This window comes from Centruroides sculpturatus, unplaced genomic scaffold, assembly GCF_000671375.1.
Source record: "Centruroides sculpturatus isolate CEXI.00-Female unplaced genomic scaffold, Cexi_2.0 scaffold834, whole genome shotgun sequence".
Taxonomy (NCBI): Eukaryota; Metazoa; Arthropoda; class Arachnida; order Scorpiones; family Buthidae; genus Centruroides; species Centruroides sculpturatus.
The window spans coordinates 71,047-96,825 of record NW_019384958.1 but is presented as its reverse complement, the minus strand read 5'-3'; the positions used below and the strand labels follow the sequence as shown (position 1 = coordinate 96,825).

The window sequence follows — 25,779 nt, the reverse complement described above, 5'->3', positions numbered from 1 at the left end:
TTTATTTACATTGATATAATTTTTATGAAGAAAATATACTTTAATAAACATTGATAAAGTTATTACTAAATGAATAAATAAATATGTGTATGCTACTATTGAATCTTGATCTTAATGGACCCTGATATAATGGATTTCAAAAACAATGGACCAAATCCGTTGGTTTGAAGGTCCATCTTGAAAGTCTGTCCTAAGTTATTTGTGTTAGGGTTTCTGATTCTTGATTATTTTCTGTTCCCGGAACTATACAATTTTGATCATAAAAATTGATTTTTAATTATATTTATATTTGAATGCACATTATTGTCATTTTAATATACTTATATGCAAAAAATTAAATACAAGTTTTAAATTAAGATAAAAAAATTTTAAAGCTAAACGATTGCCAGACTAAATTGAACTATATTAACGATACTGTTAATAATTAATACCGAGTAATTTGGCACTAGAGGTAGGCGTTAAGCACCATCTCTTATTAAATTTAATAATTATAATATTCATTAAATAATTGAGAAAATTCTGAAAGAAAAGAATTGGTCCAGAGCAGGACTCAAACCTCCAACTTCCACTTACCAAATGGAAGGGTTTCCAGTTATGTTACCCAGATCTCCATCTAATCCTTTGTTTCCAGACATCACTCATTATTTAATTATTAATAGTAGCAGTAATATAGCCCAAATTAATCCAGCAATCATTTGGCTTTAATATAACTATCGGGTTTAAGAGATTTATAAATGTATAAAATGTTTATTTTGAATTAATGCACATTAACATTAAGTAAAAATTTAAGCATAAACTAAACAAAAAAATTAGTATATATATATATAATTATTAATTACATATAACAAAAATACATAGAAATTAACCTATAACAAATGCAAACAAAATGTTTAAGTTAAACTAATGAATTGACTGATAAGGAGGATAGTTGTGGAAATGACTTGGAGGAGAAAAATATAATAAATATCCTATTCTATTTCCTGTAGCTTTTTAAAACTCAGCCTTGTGAGCACTAAAAAAATCTTTTTTCTCCCATATACAGTATGGGTTTAGTTAGACCCACAATGAGAATGGCCAGATGGAGCCCAACATATTTGGACAGACTGCCCATGAATAATTCCTAGGTTCCTGATTTGTGTATCTAGTCTTGAGTTATGTAAGTAGCAATACAAATGTGATAAGAATATTATATAGTAACAATTTACCATATGATATTTACTACACAAGTTTGGGACAAACACTACCTACACATTCATTTTGCTACTCACACAACTCAAAGATACTGGACCAATACAATCCAATTCCCTAGAGCTGATTTTACTACCTTGTCCATCTGACTATCCATACAAAATTTGACAGGATGTACAGTACAGAGATTTGAGCCAGAACCTTGCAGCTTGCAAGCTAATGCTTTACCTCTGACTATGTGTGACTGCTTTGTTATAGGGGAGGGTGGGGATGAAAGAGACAAAATTCATATTTTTATTTTTCACTGGAAAAGTTTACTTCTAATCAGTTTTATTTTTAGTGCAAAAGATTCATTAAACCTTTACTTTGTTCTGACCATATTGTGAATTCATCCTATTATATTGGTAGTTGAACATGTTCATATTTTTAAAGACCTCTCCAAGTGTCCCTTTCATTCCCATGTCTGGGTTGAAAGGGACACACTCGGGGATGAAAGGGACTACCTGCGTTCTAATGTAAAACTTGGAATTAGTTATCTCAATGTTTTCAAATTTTGTTGTAACTGATAAGTGATAAGCTAGAGACTAAAATTTTTAAAAATTACACTTTTAATAATATGAATTATGTGACATCACATTTATTTTAAACAGTTAAAGATTACCAATACTTTTAAAACAATTAAAGATTATCAATATTTTTAAAACAATTAAAGAATATCAAATATTTTCAAACAAAGAACAATAACTAAAGAATATCACAATTAGTAGGCTCTCACATAATTAAACTGTCTTTCTTTGGTCAATAGAATGTTTTTCGCAATCTATCCCAGCCGATATGAGGTGAAATCAATGGAAAATATAAACTGTTTGCTTGCTCTTGCTGTTCCTCCTGCTTGGGATGGATGGGGTAGCTTTAAAACTATATCTTCCATGGTGACATCACTGATATCATCCTCTTCAGGAAATATGAACTTGTAACATCCTAATATTTTTTTCATAAACTTGACTTTCAAGTCTTCATCACTCAGTTTCTTTAAAACTTTTCCCACGAAGTAAACAACAGAAGTTTTTTTTGCAAATCTGACTAAAATGAAATCATTGGGCTGAATATGTTTGACACTGTTTTCAATATCAGATCCCTCACTCGATGTTGCATCAGACTTTGAGGAAGAGCTGCTTTGAGATCCTTCATCTTCACTTTCAGTTTCTTCTGGAATATGTTGCAACAGCTGCTTTTTAGATTTTGTCCTCCTTTCTTTGGACTCGTTCTTTCGCTTCTTCGCCTCTTTTTCCTGGAATGCTTGCTGGATTTTATCTTTTTCAGGAGTATCAGTAAGAATCCTTGTTGAGCCTCTTCTGTTAGATTTCGCTGTTTTCCGTGCAGAAGCTTTTGGGAACGGTTTGACAAGCTGAGGTGAAAGAACGCTTGTTCCACTTGTAGACGCTTGAGGACAAACAGGAAGTGTCTTGGGCACAGAAGATGTAGTAGGCACATCAGAAGTGGAAGCGGATGCCATTGGTGTTACGGCTGTGGGTGGATTTTCTGGATCAGGGCGATTAGTAACTTCAGCTTGCAGGAAGTCGTCATCTGTGAAAACTTCACTATTGAACGGGTATATTCCAGTCTTTGCAAAACCTGATAAAATGTTGTTTCGTGTAAGAGATGCATCAAACGCCTCGCTAACAAGAGCAGGGACATCATAAATCGTCATAGGTTTGCCGGGATGATTGATCATCCAGTTGTTTGCAGCAACATTGTATCTGCTTTTCAATGGTCCATAGACGGCAACATCCAGTGGCTGCAGTCGCTGGCTGGTGTGTGGAGGTAGAGTTAGCAGCACTATTCCGTTTTCTTTGGCGAATTTTATTGATTCAATAAAAATGTGGCTGTCATGATTGTCCAAAATTAGGAGTACTGTATGGCTATTGCTTGTAGATGTCCCAGCAAAGTTTGAGAAATGTTGCAAACACTTTAAAAAATTTTCAGCTGTCATCCAGCCACTCTGATGGGCTAGTCCGAGACTTTGAGCAGGCGCTCCTGCCAGCATAAAATCCTTGAAATTAACTCTTGGGAATACAAATGCAGGGGGCAATGCATTTCCCATCGCATTTATGAAACAAAGAACAGTAACTAACTGCCCCCTTTCACCAGAAGTCACTTGGGCTACTTGCTTTTCCCCTTTTCTAGAAATGACATTTGGGGGTTTGTGAACAGTAGTGAAACCTGTTTCATCACAATTATATATTCTGTCTGGAGTGAATTCATATCTCTTCATAACATCTTCTAGATTCTTGAAAAAGTTCCTGACATTTGTTTTATTGAAGCTTGTACTTCGGGCCAAACTTGTTGCTTCGGGTGTTCTTACAGACAAATTCTTATTCCTGGTCATAAAGCCTTGCAACCAATCTAAACCAGCTTGGTTATTAGTAAACCAGGTTTTAGGAATTGTATTTGATTGTACAAGTTTTGCATATTGAAAAGCCAATTCCCTCGTTTGCAGTGTTGTTAAACCGTGATTCATTGATGATGCTTGCATTAAATACAATGCTAATTCTGCCTCCTGCTCTGTAGTAAAAACTTTCCTGTTACCCACACGCGGTGAATACACTACATTGTCTTTTTTATATCTTGAAACAAGTCTAGCCAAATGCGATTTTGCAATTCCGTGGGTACTGGCTGTAGCCCTGATTGATGCTTCTTTTTCGACAACTTCAATTATTGCCCCTTGAATCACTTCTGGCATCACACGTTCTTTCTGTTTCTTTTTCTTATACTTTCGAGGCATTTTTTTCTATTAAAAAAATTTAGCATTAGAGCATGCCAAAAACATGTCAATATGGGGTTGAAAGGGACATGTCCCATTCATCCCCTATTTTACTGTCCCTTTCAACCCCCAGGCCTCAAGCAACCAAAACTACAACCTAACTTTCTGACAGTGAAATATAATTTAAAACCGATTAAATAAACATATTCTAGAGGTTTCAAAGTAATTATCCCAATTCAAGTACATTATCCAATGACTATGTTTGAGATTTTACCCCTAAATGTAAAAAATGAAGAAAACTTACTTTTGCATGCGTTTTCTGCTCATCCGGGAATTCCAAACACTGGCGCTAGTGTATTGGACCCTACAAATGTGTGAAAACTATGGACTACTAGTGTCATCTATCTGTGAAATAACGAAGCTCCATAAGTAATTTAGCAGCAAGTTATAGAGACTGTCCCTTTCATCCCTTGCCCCTTTCATCCCCACCCTCCCCTACTTAGTTTATAATCATATTGATCATATACAGTATTATTTCATTTTTGACAAGATTTCCAACAACAAAATACCAATGACAAAACTTTTGATTTTCCAGGCTGCACATTATGTTGCAACACAAACAACATTGCAGGTATCATTTGATGACTTTAGACCAAGTACTCAGGATGGAAATACAATATTAACCATGGATTAGACAAGGGCCATACTTAAAGGACCAACAGAAACTTCCAGTAGACCAGTGATTTTCAACCGGTCTACCACGAGAAAATCATAGGTGTGTTGCAAAAATTTAATTATAGATTCAAGTGCACCATGAGATAAAAAAGGTTAAAAAACACTGCAGTAGACAATTGAAACAGATGCTCGTAACTTTGACGGGGCATACCAGTGGATCCCTGGTTAGTCACAATTGCTCCTTACATCATTCTAATATAGTGAAATTGAAAAAAATGAAAAGAGGCATGCTGCACATGCTCACAAAATAGTCATGAGTGCAAGCATATCTGTTGTTGCCACTTTTTTGATAAAGATGCAAAAATAACCAATGGTCAAATGACTTTTGGTAAACAGTGGGAGTCTGCTAGGAGTTTGTGAACTTCAAAATATGATGTTCAAGTTTGATACAGAATATTGATGTTTACTAACCTCATTATCTGAAAATCTGATTAATCTGGACAATGTAAAATTATAATTAACACCTTCAGCATGTTCTACATTAATAAAACATTGTATTTAATTATACTTTTTTTATCAAACAACATTTAAAATGAACAGAACTAGCCTATATTATTGCACCAGACATTGGGCTACTCACAGGACCTTCATTCATCAAAATTATCATTAAGAATATCAATATGTAACCAAAAGTGCACAAAGTGTTCTCTAGGAGCACAACAGTACAGTTATTGTTTGTCGTCATTAGAAAGTAATGCAGTGTTTGTTTCCCTCAAACATATGACAGTAGAGATTGTTCATCCCTCTTATCATATCTCATACTTGGTATAAAGTTTATTTTGTAGTCATCATAGAATTTTTGTATATACAATAGATAATTGGCATTATCAGATCTACACACCCTCTTAGTCTGTTATATCAAGAAACAACAATGTATTACTTTTAAATATCATAAAATTTTCCTTATTTAATATTCATAATTCCTATCTGATAAACTTAAGTGAATTTAAATGATGAAACAATTTTTAATAATGAAAATTAAACAATTACTACCAGGGCCGGCCTGTTCATATAGACAAACTAGACGATGGCCTAGGGTGCTTGAATTTTGGAGGGGCAGCATGGAGAAAGTACATGCACAAATTACAATAACTAATGAAAAAATAAATGTTTTTTGATCACAATCCTTTCTCACGTGTTGACCCGTGAGTCGCCATTTTGAAAGTAGTGCCATAGTCTCATGATTGCGATATTGCGTGCTGCATATTGAATAAAAATTAGATACTCTATTTTACATTGGTGTTTTATATTGTTGCGAATTTTTTTAAATGGGGCGACGTCAAAGTCATTTGCCTAGGGCGCTGAGTTTGCTCAGTCCGGCAGTGATTACTACTAAAAAGTTTGGAATTATATGATTAATACCCATAAATATACAGTTGGAAAGATAAAAATAATGTGAAGTAAATAATTAATGCTGCAACTATATACAGTATATATTAACTTAAATAACAAAATTTTTGCATATAAATGAAGAATTACTGGTAAAACAAATGTCAAAGTTTCATTATTCATAATTTAAATATGTAAAATAAGTTTTTATATATGACATTTTAAGATAATATACAGAACAGCAATATATCATCTGTTAAAATGTATATAAAGAATCAAAGACATTTCAGAGTGCCCTGACCTGTTGATGCACTGATTCAAAAAGATTCCAAAATATTTCTAAATGATTTTATTACATAAATCTGTTTCTAAAGAATGTAGATTACTGAAAATCGTAGTTCAAAACTTTCCATACATATTCATGCAGTTCGTGTCAGGAGAGTTTACCAATAAATCTATTATAATCCTACTTATTGAAATTCACTACAGCATGACAATATCATCTTCATCACAGATATCAAATATTAAGTATATTAATTAATGACTGTATGGATGAAAAATGCTCTTATTCTTATGCTTATTCTTTTTTAACAATAATCAAGTTTCATGCCTATCCAAAACATTACAAAATCTTTAAAAACAGAGTATTTGGATATGATTACTTTTTGAAATTATCTTTTAAACTTCAAATTCTATTCGACCAAATAAAACTTAGATTTATCCTTATTTCATCTAAAAATATCATATAAATCAATTCCAATTCAAATGTTGAAATTCTCATGTTTTATGTAATACAGAGTCTTGTTCGATAATCCTTATCAGAAGTTTGCAAAACAATAATTAAACATTATAAAATATTTAAAATAATTTTGAACAGATACTTAAACTTTGTAGATCAAATGAAAAGAATAAAGTTTGGTTTAACATATGAGTTAGATCAATGTTTCTCAAACTTCACCTTTTGTCAGATCCCAAATGTAGAATTATATTATTATTATTTTTTTTACATTGAATTTGGCAATGTCTCACGGACAATATTTGCCACCCCCTTTACAACAATCCCAATTAATTAAAAAAGAAAAAATATGCAATAAGATTAAAATAAGAAAAAGCAATGTGATAATAACAAAAATGAGAAAACAATGCGAGAATGACAAAAAAAAAATAATAAGCAAAAAATTAAATTACTTGGAGTATAGTATCTTTTTGTAAATAGCTTTCAATTTATGGAAGTCAAAGAACAATTTGTCTTCGATTTCAGTAGCAGTTTTTTGATATTGGTAGAAAAAAGATCTAAATTGTTACATTCAGGTGGCAGTAGGGCATATGAATACAACTTAACAATCTACTGGTAAACATAGGAATGTGGATGAAGGTATAATGAGCAACGAGAAGGCCATTAAAATATTTATATGTATAGATATGATCAAAGTATTCTATATGTTGGAATAAGTTAGGTAGGCCAAGATAGGTTCGACCAACATCAGGGGAGTTAGTATAAAACAGATGCAATAGTATATTGAGGGTAAAAAATATTTTGTTTAGCTCTATAATAAGTTTATTTAATGCAGATGAAGAAGCCTAAGTCCATATAGGTAATGCATAATCAATTAAAGATTGGAAGTTAGAGAAAAAAATAGTGCAGAGTGTTTTTTTTATTTGAAATGTTTTTAAAATTTCACCAAAGCATTCTGTGACGAATGGATATCTTTTTGATTAGGTATTTTTATGTAGGTGAAAAGAAAGTCTTATCAAATATGGCACTAGGATTGCAATCACTATTAACAGTTTCTAGGCACTGGCTGTTAAGAAAAAAATTATTACAGAGAGGGTTTCTAATAAGATTAAAAATCATAAATTTTGTTTTGCTAAAATTTATTAAAAGANAAAAATTTAAGCATAAACTAAACAAAAAAATTAGTATATATATATATAATTATTAATTACATATAACAAAAATACATAGAAATTAACCTATAACAAATGCAAACAAAATGTTTAAGTTAAACTAATGAATTGACTGATAAGGAGGATAGTTGTGGAAATGACTTGGAGGAGAAAAATATAATAAATATCCTATTCTATTTCCTGTAGCTTTTTAAAACTCAGCCTTGTGAGCACTAAAAAAATATTTTTTCTCCCATATACAGTATGGGTTTAGTTAGACCCACAATGAGAATGGCCAGATGGAGCCCAACATATTTGGACAGACTGCCCATGAATAATTCCTAGGTTCCTGATTTGTGTATCTAGTCTTGAGTTATGTAAGTAGCAATACAAATGTGATAAGAATATTATATAGTAACAATTTACCATATGATATTTACTACACAAGTTTGGGACAAACACTACCTACACATTCATTTTGCTACTCACACAACTCAAAGATACTGGACCAATACAATCCAATTCCCTAGAGCTGATTTTACTACCTTGTCCATCTGACTATCCATACAAAATTTGACAGGATGTACAGTACAGAGATTTGAGCCAGAACCTTGCAGCTTGCAAGCTAATGCTTTACCTCTGACTATGTGTGACTGCTTTGTTATAGGGGAGGGTGGGGATGAAAGAGACAAAATTCATATTTTTATTTTTCACTGGAAAAGTTTACTTCTAATCAGTTTTATTTTTAGTGCAAAAGATTCATTAAACCTTTACTTTGTTCTGACCATATTGTGAATTCATCCTATTATATTGGTAGTTGAACATGTTCATATTTTTAAAGACCTCTCCAAGTGTCCCTTTCATTCCCATGTCTGGGTTGAAAGGGACACACTCGGGGATGAAAGGGACTACCTGCGTTCTAATGTAAAACTTGGAATTAGTTATCTCAATGTTTTCAAATTTTGTTGTAACTGATAAGTGATAAGCTAGAGACTAAAATTTTTAAAAATTACACTTTTAATAATATGAATTATGTGACATCACATTTATTTTAAACAGTTAAAGATTACCAATACTTTTAAAACAATTAAAGATTATCAATATTTTTAAAACAATTAAAGAATATCAAATATTTTCAAACAAAGAACAATAACTAAAGAATATCACAATTAGTAGGCTCTCACATAATTAAACTGTCTTTCTTTGGTCAATAGAATGTTTTTCGCAATCTATCCCAGCCGATATGAGGTGAAATCAATGGAAAATATAAACTGTTTGCTTGCTCTTGCTGTTCCTCCTGCTTGGGATGGATGGGGTAGCTTTAAAACTATATCTTCCATGGTGACATCACTGATATCATCCTCTTCAGGAAATATGAACTTGTAACATCCTAATATTTTTTTCATAAACTTGACTTTCAAGTCTTCATCACTCAGTTTCTTTAAAACTTTTCCCACGAAGTAAACAACAGAAGTTTTTTTTGCAAATCTGACTAAAATGAAATCATTGGGCTGAATATGTTTGACACTGTTTTCAATATCAGATCCCTCACTCGATGTTGCATCAGACTTTGAGGAAGAGCTGCTTTGAGATCCTTCATCTTCACTTTCAGTTTCTTCTGGAATATGTTGCAACAGCTGCTTTTTAGATTTTGTCCTCCTTTCTTTGGACTCGTTCTTTCGCTTCTTCGCCTCTTTTTCCTGGAATGCTTGCTGGATTTTATCTTTTTCAGGAGTATCAGTAAGAATCCTTGTTGAGCCTCTTCTGTTAGATTTCGCTGTTTTCCGTGCAGAAGCTTTTGGGAACGGTTTGACAAGCTGAGGTGAAAGAACGCTTGTTCCACTTGTAGACGCTTGAGGACAAACAGGAAGTGTCTTGGGCACAGAAGATGTAGTAGGCACATCAGAAGTGGAAGCGGATGCCATTGGTGTTACGGCTGTGGGTGGATTTTCTGGATCAGGGCGATTAGTAACTTCAGCTTGCAGGAAGTCGTCATCTGTGAAAACTTCACTATTGAACGGGTATATTCCAGTCTTTGCAAAACCTGATAAAATGTTGTTTCGTGTAAGAGATGCATCAAACGCCTCGCTAACAAGAGCAGGGACATCATAAATCGTCATAGGTTTGCCGGGATGATTGATCATCCAGTTGTTTGCAGCAACATTGTATCTGCTTTTCAATGGTCCATAGACGGCAACATCCAGTGGCTGCAGTCGCTGGCTGGTGTGTGGAGGTAGAGTTAGCAGCACTATTCCGTTTTCTTTGGCGAATTTTATTGATTCAATAAAAATGTGGCTGTCATGATTGTCCAAAATTAGGAGTACTGTATGGCTATTGCTTGTAGATGTCCCAGCAAAGTTTGAGAAATGTTGCAAACACTTTAAAAAATTTTCAGCTGTCATCCAGCCACTCTGATGGGCTAGTCCGAGACTTTGAGCAGGCGCTCCTGCCAGCATAAAATCCTTGAAATTAACTCTTGGGAATACAAATGCAGGGGGCAATGCATTTCCCATCGCATTTATGAAACAAAGAACAGTAACTAACTGCCCCCTTTCACCAGAAGTCACTTGGGCTACTTGCTTTTCCCCTTTTCTAGAAATGACATTTGGGGGTTTGTGAACAGTAGTGAAACCTGTTTCATCACAATTATATATTCTGTCTGGAGTGAATTCATATCTCTTCATAACATCTTCTAGATTCTTGAAAAAGTTCCTGACATTTGTTTTATTGAAGCTTGTACTTCGGGCCAAACTTGTTGCTTCGGGTGTTCTTACAGACAAATTCTTATTCCTGGTCATAAAGCCTTGCAACCAATCTAAACCAGCTTGGTTATTAGTAAACCAGGTTTTAGGAATTGTATTTGATTGTACAAGTTTTGCATATTGAAAAGCCAATTCCCTCGTTTGCAGTGTTGTTAAACCGTGATTCATTGATGATGCTTGCATTAAATACAATGCTAATTCTGCCTCCTGCTCTGTAGTAAAAACTTTCCTGTTACCCACACGCGGTGAATACACTACATTGTCTTTTTTATATCTTGAAACAAGTCTAGCCAAATGCGATTTTGCAATTCCGTGGGTACTGGCTGTAGCCCTGATTGATGCTTCTTTTTCGACAACTTCAATTATTGCCCCTTGAATCACTTCTGGCATCACACGTTCTTTCTGTTTCTTTTTCTTATACTTTCGAGGCATTTTTTTCTATTAAAAAAATTTAGCATTAGAGCATGCCAAAAACATGTCAATATGGGGTTGAAAGGGACATGTCCCATTCATCCCCTATTTTACTGTCCCTTTCAACCCCCAGGCCTCAAGCAACCAAAACTACAACCTAACTTTCTGACAGTGAAATATAATTTAAAACCGATTAAATAAACATATTCTAGAGGTTTCAAAGTAATTATCCCAATTCAAGTACATTATCCAATGACTATGTTTGAGATTTTACCCCTAAATGTAAAAAATGAAGAAAACTTACTTTTGCATGCGTTTTCTGCTCATCCGGGAATTCCAAACACTGGCGCTAGTGTATTGGACCCTACAAATGTGTGAAAACTATGGACTACTAGTGTCATCTATCTGTGAAATAACGAAGCTCCATAAGTAATTTAGCAGCAAGTTATAGAGACTGTCCCTTTCATCCCTTGCCCCTTTCATCCCCACCCTCCCCTACTTAGTTTATAATCATATTGATCATATACAGTATTATTTCATTTTTGACAAGATTTCCAACAACAAAATACCAATGACAAAACTTTTGATTTTCCAGGCTGCACATTATGTTGCAACACAAACAACATTGCAGGTATCATTTGATGACTTTAGACCAAGTACTCAGGATGGAAATACAATATTAACCATGGATTAGACAAGGGCCATACTTAAAGGACCAACAGAAACTTCCAGTAGACCAGTGATTTTCAACCGGTCTACCACGAGAAAATCATAGGTGTGTTGCAAAAATTTAATTATAGATTCAAGTGCACCATGAGATAAAAAAGGTTAAAAAACACTGCAGTAGACAATTGAAACAGATGCTCGTAACTTTGACGGGGCATACCAGTGGATCCCTGGTTAGTCACAATTGCTCCTTACATCATTCTAATATAGTGAAATTGAAAAAAATGAAAAGAGGCATGCTGCACATGCTCACAAAATAGTCATGAGTGCAAGCATATCTGTTGTTGCCACTTTTTTGATAAAGATGCAAAAATAACCAATGGTCAAATGACTTTTGGTAAACAGTGGGAGTCTGCTAGGAGTTTGTGAACTTCAAAATATGATGTTCAAGTTTGATACAGAATATTGATGTTTACTAACCTCATTATCTGAAAATCTGATTAATCTGGACAATGTAAAATTATAATTAACACCTTCAGCATGTTCTACATTAATAAAACATTGTATTTAATTATACTTTTTTTATCAAACAACATTTAAAATGAACAGAACTAGCCTATATTATTGCACCAGACATTGGGCTACTCACAGGACCTTCATTCATCAAAATTATCATTAAGAATATCAATATGTAACCAAAAGTGCACAAAGTGTTCTCTAGGAGCACAACAGTACAGTTATTGTTTGTCGTCATTAGAAAGTAATGCAGTGTTTGTTTCCCTCAAACATATGACAGTAGAGATTGTTCATCCCTCTTATCATATCTCATACTTGGTATAAAGTTTATTTTGTAGTCATCATAGAATTTTTGTATATACAATAGATAATTGGCATTATCAGATCTACACACCCTCTTAGTCTGTTATATCAAGAAACAACAATGTATTACTTTTAAATATCATAAAATTTTCCTTATTTAATATTCATAATTCCTATCTGATAAACTTAAGTGAATTTAAATGATGAAACAATTTTTAATAATGAAAATTAAACAATTACTACCAGGGCCGGCCTGTTCATATAGACAAACTAGACGATGGCCTAGGGTGCTTGAATTTTGGAGGGGCAGCATGGAGAAAGTACATGCACAAATTACAATAACTAATGAAAAAATAAATGTTTTTTGATCACAATCCTTTCTCACGTGTTGACCCGTGAATCACCATTTTGAAAGTAGTGCCATAGTCTCATGATTGCGATATTACGTGCTGCATATTGAATAAAAATTAGATACTCTATTTTACATTGGTGTTTTATATTGTTGCGAATTTTTTTAAATGGGGCAACGTCAAAGTCATTTGCCTAGGGCACTGAGTTTGCTCAGTCCGGCAGTGATTACTACTAAAAAGTTTGGAATTATATGATTAATACCCATAAATATACAGTTGGAAAGATAAAAATAATGTGAAGTAAATAATTAATGCTGCAACTATATACAGTATATATTAACTTAAATAACAAAATTTTTGCATATAAATGAAGAATTACTGGTAAAACAAATGTCAAAGTTTCATTATTCATAATTTAAATATGTAAAATAAGTTTTTATATATGACATTTTAAGATAATATACAGAACAGCAATATATCATCTGTTAAAATGTATATAAAGAATCAAAGACATTTCAGAGTGCCCTGACCTGTTGATGCACTGATTCAAAAAGATTCCAAAATATTTCTAAATGATTTTATTACATAAATCTGTTTCTAAAGAATGTAGATTACTGAAAATCGTAGTTCAAAACTTTCCATACATATTCATGCAGTTCGTGTCAGGAGAGTTTACCAATAAATCTATTATAATCCTACTTATTGAAATTCACTACAGCATGACAATATCATCTTCATCACAGATATCAAATATTAAGTATATTAATTAATGACTGTATGGATGAAAAATGCTCTTATTCTTATGCTTATTCTTTTTTAACAATAATCAAGTTTCATGCCTATCCAAAACATTACAAAATCTTTAAAAACAGAGTATTTGGATATGATTACTTTTTGAAATTATCTTTTAAACTTCAAATTCTATTCGACCAAATAAAACTTAGATTTATCCTTATTTCATCTAAAAATATCATATAAATCAATTCCAATTCAAATGTTGAAATTCTCATGTTTTATGTAATACAGAGTCTTGTTCGATAATCCTTATCAGAAGTTTGCAAAACAATAATTAAACATTATAAAATATTTAAAATAATTTTGAACAGATACTTAAACTTTGTAGATCAAATGAAAAGAATAAAGTTTGGTTTAACATATGAGTTAGATCAATGTTTCTCAAACTTCACCTTTTGTCAGATCCCAAATGTAGAATTATATTATTATTATTTTTTTTACATTGAATTTGGCAATGTCTCACGGACAATATTTGCCACCCCCTTTACAACAATCCCAATTAATTAAAAAAGAAAAAATATGCAATAAGATTAAAATAAGAAAAAGCAATGTGATAATAACAAAAATGAGAAAACAATGCGAGAATGACAAAAAAAAAAATAATAAGCAAAAAATTAAATTACTTGGAGTATAGTATCTTTTTGTAAATAGCTTTCAATTTATGGAAGTCAAAGAACAATTTGTCTTCGATTTCAGTAGCAGTTTTTTGATATTGGTAGAAAAAAGATCTAAATTGTTACATTCAGGTGGCAGTAGGGCATATGAATACAACTTAACAATCTACTGGTAAACATAGGAATGTGGATGAAGGTATAATGAGCAACGAGAAGGCCATTAAAATATTTATATGTATAGATATCAAAGTATTCTATATGTTGGAATAAGTTAGGTAGGCCAAGATAGGTTCGACCAACATCAGGGGAGTTAGTATAAAACAGATGCAATAGTATATTGAGGGTAAAAAATATTTTGTTTAGCTCTATAATAAGTTTATTTAATGCAGATGAAGAAGCCTAAGTCCATATAGGTAATGCATAATCAATTAAAGATTGGAAGTTAGAGAAAAAAATAGTGCAGAGTGTTTTTTTTATTTGAAATGTTTTTAAAATTTCACCAAAGCATTCTGTGACGAATGGATATCTTTTTGATTAGGTATTTTTATGTAGGTGAAAAGAAAGTCTTATCAAATATGGCACTAGGATTGCAATCACTATTAACAGTTTCTAGGCACTGGCTGTTAAGAAAAAAATTATTACAGAGAGGGTTTCTAATAAGATTAAAAATCATAAATTTTGTTTTGCTAAAATTTATTAAAAGATTTAGTAATTTAAATGACTTGTTTATATAATCAATACCTTTTTGCAGTGTTTGTTGGCAATTATTAGCTATTTTTATGTCATTGATATATTTACAGTGTGTATATATATATAATTTAAATGATGAGATATTTTAAATTCAAACTACATTGGGGTGTTTTTAATAAAGGTAAATATTATGAGAAGCAATGTTTTTTATTCTATGGTATGCTTTGTTTTTCCTCTAAGGACTCAAGGCCCCACCAACACATTTACAGCTCCACAAACTAGATTTAAAACTGCTGACTATCCTTTATACTGTGCAATGGTTCTTAACTGGTGTTCCTCGGATCAGTAGTGTTCCATGATCTTGTTACAAGTAATCCTCTAAGTTACGAAAGTGTTATACTAGCTGAAACTAAGGTCATATTCAAAATCTCAGCATCAATCCAGTGAGATGCTGTCAGAAGTGACATGTCTTCTGATATTTTTGAGAGAACACTGACTGCTTAGGATATCAGGAATGAAAAACATGAAAACTGGCAAATGATGTGGACTTCCACATTACATTAAATTTATTTTTGAACTTATTTAATGAGAACAGCTTAATGAAAAATGAATATTTCGAAAAGAAAATGAGTGATGATGACTTTTTTCACTTCAATAGGATAAAACATCTATGGAAATGAGTTTTAGTTATTTTTTTATTGATTTAGTTATTTAAAACAATAACTAAATCAATCCTAAGATTACACTTTAACAACTAAAACACGTTATGTGATGTCTTACATAAATATGCTAGTATATTAAAATATTCTATTTATGTACTAACCTAATCTTAATTCATTCAGGGTACATTCATCAACAAATAAATTAAATTCAAAATTGTCAATGCAAAATAGAACTCTTATGAGTCTCTTAGTGGCTGCCATCTTGAGCACTGAAAAAGATACTTGCAGTATGCTGGTAGCAACCAGAAGTTGCCATAGATTTTGAAGAGAGGTGCTGAGAAGTGTCGGCAGCACACTAAGATTTTGAAGATGCCCTATGATTAAAGAAACTTTAGCATAAATTCACAGCTTACAATGCAGACAAGACACAACTTGCAACTTGCAGTGAATTACTCTTGTTACCCTTGCAAAGACAAGAAAGTCAAATATATCTAAGCAATGTTTATGCTTAGAGAATTCATAGTTTTAAAAATATTACCAACAATGTTAAAACCTGTACTGAACTTAGACCAAGTTGTAAATACAGTATGCTAAATTTCATCATGATCATTTATGATGGTTTTTTTAAAAAGTTTCAATATCTACGGAATCTAGTGTTACCACCCGTCTGGTNTTCTTATGAAATTTATTGTTTTAAAATGTTTATAAATTAACTGTATATATAGTTTAATATATTACTTTTTATGTATAGACATCAATATATTCACAATTCTATTCAAATAGTGAAGTGTAGTAGTAATTCAATATGTTGACATGTTAAAATGTTTTAAATATTAAAGATGAAAAGTAAATAATACAATATATACTGGCAAAACCAATAACATTTCTTTTTTCATATGCCATTATATTAAAAATAGTACTTTAATACAATTTAAATACAAGAAAATGTATTCTAACTTTATCATACTTTTTATTAATAGAAAAACAGAAAATTATATTCAATCTTGCAAATATTTTTACAAATTTACATTATTTTAATAGTGAAAGAACTCACACTCACTGAAACTCATCTGCAATTCTGCCATGTTCGTCTGTTTACATTTGGCGTGCAACCTGTTGATTTTTTTACTGCATTTGTACACATTTGATTGTACACATCTATGGGCTAATCTAGCATGTTATTCTTTGCATTGTAAAATGACCTTGCACATGTGTCAGGAACTTCTGTTTGAACAAACCTGACCTGTTTGAAAAGGTGGCAACACTAACGAAAGCTCAGTATACATCTTTGCTTTTGCACTCTGAAGATTCAGGAGTAAAAGGCTATGCCCATTTTTAGAACTTAAGAATGAATTGTTAGCCTTTTTCAAAAATGAAGGTAGAAATGCTTTTATAAAATGTCTTAAAAATGACATTTGGTATGCTAACATGGCATACTTATCAGATATTTTTAATTGCTTGATTTGTTTAATACAAATATCCAAAGAAAACATGTTGACATTCTGACAAATGTCATCATTTCAGAATAAGTATCTCTTTGAAAAATTGTTATCAGAAAAAACACAATAAATATATTTCCTTTGCTTCATAATAAAAATGTCAAGGGAATTATTTCTGTTATAACAGAACATTTAACACTATTGAAAGAAAAGACTGCAAGTTACTTTCCTTCCTTAAATATAGAAAATTATGACTGGAAACAAAATCAATTTGGCACAGTTGCATCAAGTCATAAATTTTTGATACAAGAACAACAACTGATTACCTTGTCAACAGATGGTACATTAAAAATGTAATTCTCTGAAATAACTTGAGAAATTTTGGAGTTTTGTCCAATCCAAATAACCAGCTCTCTCCATAACGGACTAAAAATTTTGTTACGGTTTTAACATAATATTTGTGAGAGATCAGATCTCACATATGCCAATATAAAAACTCAAAAACGAGAAATGCTTACTGTACTAATATAGACAAAGAAGTGCAAGTAGCTGTATCACATTTTAGACCTGATATTGATGAAATCTGCAAACATTGACAAGCTCATGTATTGCATTATAACTGATTTTAAAAAGTTTCATTTTTATAAATGTTTTATATTATTTTAGTTATAGTTTTTACAAATATAATTTTTTAATTAATTTTTTTTTTACCGTTACGTATTCTATAATCTATAATTTTTAATAAAAAAGTATGTTCATGCATATTTTTATTTTATGATATTGGTGATTTTGCTGTACCACATTTTTTTACATTCTAAAGTGTTCCATGACTTCAGAACGATTAAGAATCTCTGGCTTTGTGATCCTCACTTTAGACAAGCAGCTAAGCATTATAACTTTTCCTTTCTATTTCACGGAAAGTCATTTCTAACATCATTTATCTAATAATGTCACATTATTAAATAAATGGTGATAAAAATTTTAATAATTTTTATTTGCATTACGTAGAAGAGAATTTTTTTTATTGATTATATAGTAACAATAAGGAAACTGAGGATAAATACGTATTTATCATCAATTAGCTCGTCGTCACATACCCAGTCATGCTAAATTACGAACAAATTCTCTATTTTGACTGTAATAAGTTAATCTACAATTTTTATTAAAATAAAAAGAAAACAGTCTTATTTGTTCTTTCTCTTTACTTTATAAACATTTTGGCATGATAAAATCATTTATTTTTCTTCTATTTTAATATTTAATATTAATTTTAAACAAATTTATAACTCATTATATATTTAATAAAAGATACCAAATATTCAAGATTTTTGTCATAGCAAATCCTGATGTACTATAATAAAAATAACTTAAAATTATTAGCTATCATTTATGATTATTAATCCAGGAAACACAAGCCAAATATATGAATCACAAAAATACATTTTGAATTTTCTGATTTGAAGACCCAATAAGATTCCCAAATTTCAAAGAGTATTCCATTATAATATAATTTTCAAACTAATAAAAATAATATATTTTAATAAAAATTAAAAAATTGTAATAAAAAACCAATACTTTTACAAAATTTTCTTTAATATATATTTTTTTTACATTAGAGGAAATTAATATCTTCTTATGAAATTTATTGTTTTAAAATGTTTATAAATTAACTGTATATATAGTTTAATATATTACTTTTTATGTATAGACATCAATATATTCACAATTCTATTCAAATAGTGAAGTGTAGTAGTAATTCAATATGTTGACATGTTAAAATGTTTTAAATATTAAAGATGAAAAGCAAATAATACAATATATACTGGCAAAACCAATAACATTTCTTTTTTCATATGCCATTATATTAAAAATAGTACTTTAATACAATTTAAATACAAGAAAATGTATTCTAACTTTATCATACTTTTTATTAATAGAAAAACAGAAAATTATATTCAATACTAATTGCAATTTTAGTAATTAGTTTGAATAAAAAAAAGATTTTTAATAGTTTGGAATAGTTCTCTAAATATGTTTTAATTCAATAAAATATATATATANAGGACAGATTATCGTAAAATACATTATGTAAAAACAATTATATTGATGTAAAGCTCTGTAAAATTATTAAAAATACAATCTAAAAATATTTGACATTTTTATATATTTGAAAAAAGGGAAAGATAAATATTGTTAAGTCAATTACTAATGAAATTTCTTATGCTTAATCTCATACTTTCCTAGAGTTTAATTCATTGCTTTTATATTTTTTATTATTATATTTTATTTTACATTGTTTTATATATTTCATTATAAAAACCAAAACATAATATATCTTCTGATGTATTTATTCTCCATCAATAAACTATTGTACTCATATGACTGACTGACATATATATGTTATCACTATCATTTCTTTGAATAAATTATCATCATCCAGATAATTTTTTAATACACAAATAGTTATTAATTTTATTAAAAGCAATAAAGAAAAAATTCACAAGTTAAAAGAATTATATTCTTATCCCACAGAATGCTTCTGAATAATTAAAGCGTATAGCTTCAATATTCAAAAATAAAGAAACAATTACAACTTAAAAAAATCGTTAAAAATAATGAAATTATTCATAAACATCCTAATCAATTATTTATTCTTACTTGACAATTCATTAATACATTATAGTATTTACTGTTCATCAAAAATTATCTCTATGTAAGTATAGCTTACTTAACAGGAAAACATTAAGTCCAGATAACATTAATATTTAGTTACCTGGAAACAGTTTCTTTCAAACGGTACCTGCATTAATTTCCAATTATAAAGCCATTCTATATTGTACGTACATTCAATACAAAACAATGCTTACTCAACAAGCAGACATTGTTTACTATTGAATATCAAAACCAAAATATGTAAAAATTTTTGTTTTTGGCAAGAATTAAAGCACGCATTGCCCGGTAAAGCAACTTTAATACGGCCAGATAAGCAAACTAATGGCATAGCGTGTTTCAAATAAGATGGGCTTATTTTGTCGGCTTGCTTACCCAACTGTACTAAAGCTGCATTACCGGGCAATGTGCCCAATTTCTCACAAGGTGCAAAAGCATTTGTTTCTACTGTAGATAATATTTCAGCAACCGAATACAGAAGTTAATTAAAAAGTGAACTAAAATAATTTAAAAGCAAAATAATGTAATAATAATTTATTATTTATTGAAGTAAAGAAACAAAGTTATCGCATAACTGTCAACAGAGATAGGAACTTTGCATTAATTCTAATTAAACACTGCATGGATCAATGAACCTCATCATCAACTTTTGTAGGATGAATTGATATCATCATCATCATCATCATCTTGGAATAAATGAACTTTGAAGGACAAAATAGAAAAAAAAAATTTATATAACGTCACATTTAATTATTAACATTAGAAATTAGCAATTATTTACGAAATTAGAGGTTTATTTAAGGTAATATTTACAAGAAAAACTCAAATGTTATTTCTATTTTTAATCTTTTATTCCCAGAATAAAGTAGTTTGGTTTTTCTCGAGGTTAAGCCTAAAGACATTTCATATTTTATTCACTAATTTGTAGTTATATATTCGATGACATCTTCGTTTTTAATTAAATTTACATTTAATAATCTGTATTATACGTTAAATTACACCAAAGATTAAAGAATTATTACCGAAAAGCGTCTTTCTTCTTCAGCCACGTTTCTCATCAGCTGCTTCTTTTTCAACACAAACAAACAGGTGTGACGTCATTGAAATTCTATTCTCATCTATTACGTGAATAAAAATTTTTATTTTCTGTAATATTAAAAAACGCTTCATATTTGGTTGATGAAGATTAATAATGTTAATTTAATGAAAAATATTTAAATTATTTAAAAGTTAAAATTATATCACGTGACGCTTTTTGTCCTATGATAAGCGGCGTTATAGCTCGTTGCTATAGGTCTCGTGACTAACGTATAGTGTTGCATATTTAAAAAGCTAATAATAATAATTACATTGGAATTTTAAAATATAACTGTAATTAATCTACATTTCCACACAAATTAAAAATATAAAATTTGAGTATTGTTTCGGTCGACAAGCTAATCGAATTTATTAATTCTTGTTTTGCACGACAGATGGTGCATCGATATTTCATGTTGCAGGCTCTTTAAACCTGCAACATGAAATGCAATAAATGTCTGTCACGCTAGTAAAGATCCAAGTTCGATTACGGGAAAAATTCTTAGAAATTTATTTAGATAGTTTATATAAGAATTTTAAAACTAATTCACTTCGCTGCATAAAAATTTTATTTATTTTATTTTTTAATTAAAGTACTTTTTGGTCCATGGGCTCTAAGATGGCCTTTTAAGTCATATTTATTATGGATTTTGCAAGACCATAACGGGAGTGAGATATGAAACCTGTAGGCACTAAGTGCGCCTCTTTTAGCAAACCCATTATGGGTTTGGCCAGGTTCACAATGGGGCAACGGAGTGGTGAGAGACGAGAGATGATGGGTCCTGGCCGAACCCATTATCCCGAAAAAGTTTTCTTAGTTTCCAGAGGGCAAAAAGAATAAAATAAAATAAAATAAATATGTATGTTATCTTTATGAAGAGCAGAACTGGTTTCGACTAAAAGTGGCGCTAGGAATTTTTAAATTAACTTCCTCTTGATAATCTAAACGTTGTTTTTATTCCACTATCGATTAATATTTTCCAGATTAGCCTTTGATTTACATTATTTTTAAAATAACTAATACTTAAAATTTAAGCACGTAAAACAAATTATAATATAAATGCAAGGTACTGTACTGTACATTCTGTGCGTCTGTATCAGCCATTATAAATAAACAAATAAAAATATTACGAAAATTTGTCCTGTAATTTTATGGAGATTAGTACTTTGTACTGTTGATTATTAATCTTTGTAATTCTATTATCACTTCTATTATTTAATAAAATGTTAATTTTGTTTATTTAGTGAATAAATCGGTATCAGTGACGAATGTTTACAATACATACAACGATGGATTTTTACCTCAAGGTTTCCGCGCTTAAGATCTGCATGATTTCATTTGTTTTATTATTTATTACGTATGCTAATTGAATGTATTGAGAATCGGCAATAAATCGATAAAAATAAATGAATTGGTGGAAACAAATTCTGATTCATATTCAGTACGAAGAATCATGGAGATTGCATTTGAATGTAGTCTTTCAAAACTTGTATTGCTCAACATTTCTATTGTGATGAAATAATGTGTTGATTTATCCGCTGAACAATCTACTACAGATCAAACAGAAGATGAATAAAAATTTGAAACATCCAAACTAAAGAATGAGAGATAAAAATTGTCAATATATACAAACGATTGTGTTGGTCTGGATAATGATAAAAATATTTCAAATAAGTTAAAAGATAAAATAAATCAACTGTCTCGACATTTGTTGGTTTTTAATTGAAATAATACTTATGTTGTTGTTTTTTTTCTTTTTGAGGATTTTTAGTTGGTCGTTAAATACCAAAGTAATTGCTCATCTCTCTTCATAATGGATTCAGGTTCGAACACTTAAAATTTATTATGAATAATACAGGTTAGGTGTCGTTCTGTATTCCTCACTCAGAAGAGTCAATTTAATGCGGGTTCGATTTTCTTCAGATCTATCCGTAATGGGCGATATTTATAGCAGTTGTGGCCGGCCGTGTAGCTCTAATATACCTTTTTTGTTTCATTTTTTACTTTTTCAGTTCTGTAGGTCCTAAGAGGTCTTTTTTCCATGTCCATCGTGGACTTAGCTAGGTCTCCAATGGAGGACGACCAGGTGGTAAGGACGAGGTCCTATGTAGCCTATCCAGGATATTTTATACATTTTATAATGAAAGGGGCGGAAGACCGGGACTACTCAGAGGTATCGCCTGAGGTGAAAAAGGAGAAGAGGGGGGAATGGATAAGGTGGGATAAAAGTGTGATAGGAAAGATGGTGAAGATTGGAGAGACCATCAGCGCGAGCATTACAGTTAATTTAATTAAATAGAATAATACATATAATAACCTATCCAGGACAGACCATCCATGAAAAACTGTCAGATGGCCGAGCGGTGAAGGTGGTAGCCTACCGCTCTGGGGGACTCGGAATCGAATCCGGACGGGTCGAAAAATCCTCAGGAATTTTTCGGGAGTGGTCCGTCCGGATATGTTAGGCCCCCGCCCCTCACCACCCGTCCGCCCTATTGTCGTATTGTGGGTCTGGTCGAACCCATAATGGGCTTTGCTAAAAGAGACCCTCTTAGTGCTCACAGGGAGGAAAGAGTTTTAAAAAAGAAAATTTTTGAGACTGTTCATCTGGATTCGATTTCTGATTCTCAACACCAGGAGACTTGGATCATTGATCCGGTATTCAAATATTGATTAATCATTGATAATTCAAATAAAAATGCTATTATAATAATTAAGAGGAATGAATAAAATCATAAAGATATGAATAAGTAAACTAAATATAGTATTGAGTATCTTTTGATTTTTCACCCACCAGTGGCTGAATGGATAAAACTACTGAACACTGGTTCACTGGATGGAACATTGAACACTGGTCGTAAGTTCGTTATTGTGGATGTTGTGCACGAATTAGAATATTGCTGTACTTCATTAAACCAAATCTCTTCCTTTTTCACTCTTTCTACCCCGCGGGCACTAAAAAAAAGCCGTTTAGTTATTTGCATCATGGATTCAGCTAGGTCTACAATGGAGCAGACTGTCTTCAGAGCAGCAGTTTAACGCTTTTGCTGCCTCGAGTATCTTTTTCATTTTTATTCTTTTCGTCCCTTGGGCAATTAATAGTCTAAGAGAACCTTTTTAGCAAGCCCATTATGGGTTAGGCCAGACTGGGTGGTGAGGGAAGACGTCTAAAATATCCGGACGAATCACCAACCTCCGAAAACTTCCTAGAGTTTATCTATCCGTCCGGTTGTATCCTGGGTCCCCCAGACCGGTAGGCTGCCACCTTAATCGCTTGTCCATCTGACCATTCTCTTTTAGTATCAGAAATTATAATCTTAAAGAAAAATATTCATTTATAATTTTCAATATGTAACCGTTTCAAACACCGTTATTTTCTATGAATTATCATATCCTCAGACTCCAAAAATACTAGCCAATCAACAACTTTTTTAACCCAGATCCATTTCGGAAATTACATTGGGTACGTTCGTAAAGTCAAACGAGTTAAATTGTGAATTAAAAGATGAAATGATTGGAGTAACTGTCCACCCGAAGCAATCTAAGAAAAATATTTTGGATAAGGCTGTACTAGCAACATTTGTATCTTCGATTTTAGAAATAGCCATTTAGTTCTAAACGAATCGTTCGAAAAGTCTAACGAAATAAGAATAACGATGACGTCATTCTCGTTTAACTCGTTCGACTTTACGAACGTATCCATTATTTCCCTCCTCAGTAGGCTCTATTTTATTCAGGCTAAACAAGGCACAAGCACTTTTCAATACTCTAGTAAACATACAATAAATACATTAAGCATTAATTTATTTTTAAAAGCAAACTTCACTAATTAGACGGTATAGCTGAATTACTTCAGAATCAGAATATTTTGAATAAATAAAAGCTTACATACTTGTAAGAAAAAGTTGCGGGATGAGACTATAAAAGTGTGACGTGTCTCCATCAAGAAAACTCTAGTAAGTACGGATTCAGAAGCAAATCTCGGAAGAGAATTTTTTTTATTTCTCTCTTGATTCCGTGTAATAAACAATATTACTTACTTTTTGTAATAATCATTACAGAAAGCTTTTTTGCCATTATACTTTTTTCTTTGAGCCAATCCGAAAATTGATTATTTATATGTTACGGTTGTTCTGCCAGTTGGATGGCCGAGGCGATAAAGCGTTGGCCTATCGCTCTGGGGTACCCTAGATCGAATTCGGGCGGATTGAAAAATCCTAGAAATTTTTCGGGTCAGGCTCATTTTATAAGGAAAATTACTTCAAAAACTATAACTTACTCATAATGAAAGCTCATGTTAGCGATAAAAGTCTGAAGACGTGATCGCGAGATTGCCATACCGAGACCAGAGGGTGACTAGATTTTCTTCTTATTCCTCAAGAATTTCGTTCATTATTTAATATTAGTTAGATATATTTAGGAGAAAGTGCTGATTTATTTTATCAATTTTGCAATCATTTATGAACATTCATTTTAGAAGAGCGAGACAATGAATCATTTCACAGTCAGATTCATATAAAACTAATTAAGGAAATAGAGCATTTCAGTTTTTCCGGGTTTTTCTCTTTCGATATAGTTCGATAATAAAAATTTAAACTTTTAATAATTTCTATTATTTAGTTGTTTTTTTTGTGTGTTCTAACGGCTACGAATGTTAATTTTCTATTATATCATTGAAAATATAATATTACAGATATCGATGATACATTACTCTTCTTAAATCTTATAATACATTTATGGTTACAGTGCCAAGTAGTAATATTTAAAATAAATAAATATATATTTAATATTTTTAAAACGTTGATTAAATAAATTACATAAAAACTTTAGAACGTTTTATTTGATATATAAGAATATTTTGATTTGTCAGAATTTTAAAGTAGGTGGTGCTTTTTAAGTAAATAAATTACACCGCCAGAG

General features: G+C 31.1%; 3 protein-coding genes across 3 annotated transcripts in view; all 3 read right to left on the bottom strand.

The window, feature by feature from the left end:
• The window catches only part of LOC111632412 (protein yippee-like 5), a 37,305-nt gene extending 16,409 nt beyond the window's left edge, over positions 1–20,896 (bottom strand). Inside the window, exon 1 of the mRNA XM_023376827.1 lies at positions 20,804–20,896. The gene's annotated coding sequence lies outside the window, so the exon portion shown is untranslated. The remainder of the gene's footprint in view (positions 1–20,803) is intronic.
• Positions 43–4,429, bottom strand: LOC111632409. The gene is made up of 2 exons (XM_023376824.1): positions 1,964–4,429; positions 43–243 (listed from the first exon to the last, which is right to left on the bottom strand). The coding sequence occupies exon 1, from the start codon at positions 3,971–3,973 to the stop codon at positions 2,009–2,011; it is 1,965 nt and encodes a 654-aa protein (XP_023232592.1). The 5' UTR covers positions 3,974–4,429; the 3' UTR covers positions 43–243; positions 1,964–2,008.
• LOC111632410 lies at positions 920–11,553 on the bottom strand. The gene is made up of 2 exons (XM_023376825.1): positions 8,449–11,553; positions 920–1,691 (listed from the first exon to the last, which is right to left on the bottom strand). Exon 1 carries the CDS (start codon positions 11,095–11,097, stop codon positions 9,133–9,135), a length of 1,965 nt encoding a protein of 654 aa, XP_023232593.1. The 5' UTR covers positions 11,098–11,553; the 3' UTR covers positions 920–1,691; positions 8,449–9,132.
• Positions 20,897–25,779: the final 4,883 nt, after the last annotated feature.

Bases quoted from the DNA above. Each gene is read 5' to 3' on its own strand.
- LOC111632410 (XM_023376825.1), bottom strand. From the start codon at position 11,097: ATGCCTCGAAAGTATAAGAAAAAGAAACAGAAAGAACGTGTGATGCCA.
- LOC111632409 (XM_023376824.1), bottom strand. From the start codon at position 3,973: ATGCCTCGAAAGTATAAGAAAAAGAAACAGAAAGAACGTGTGATGCCA.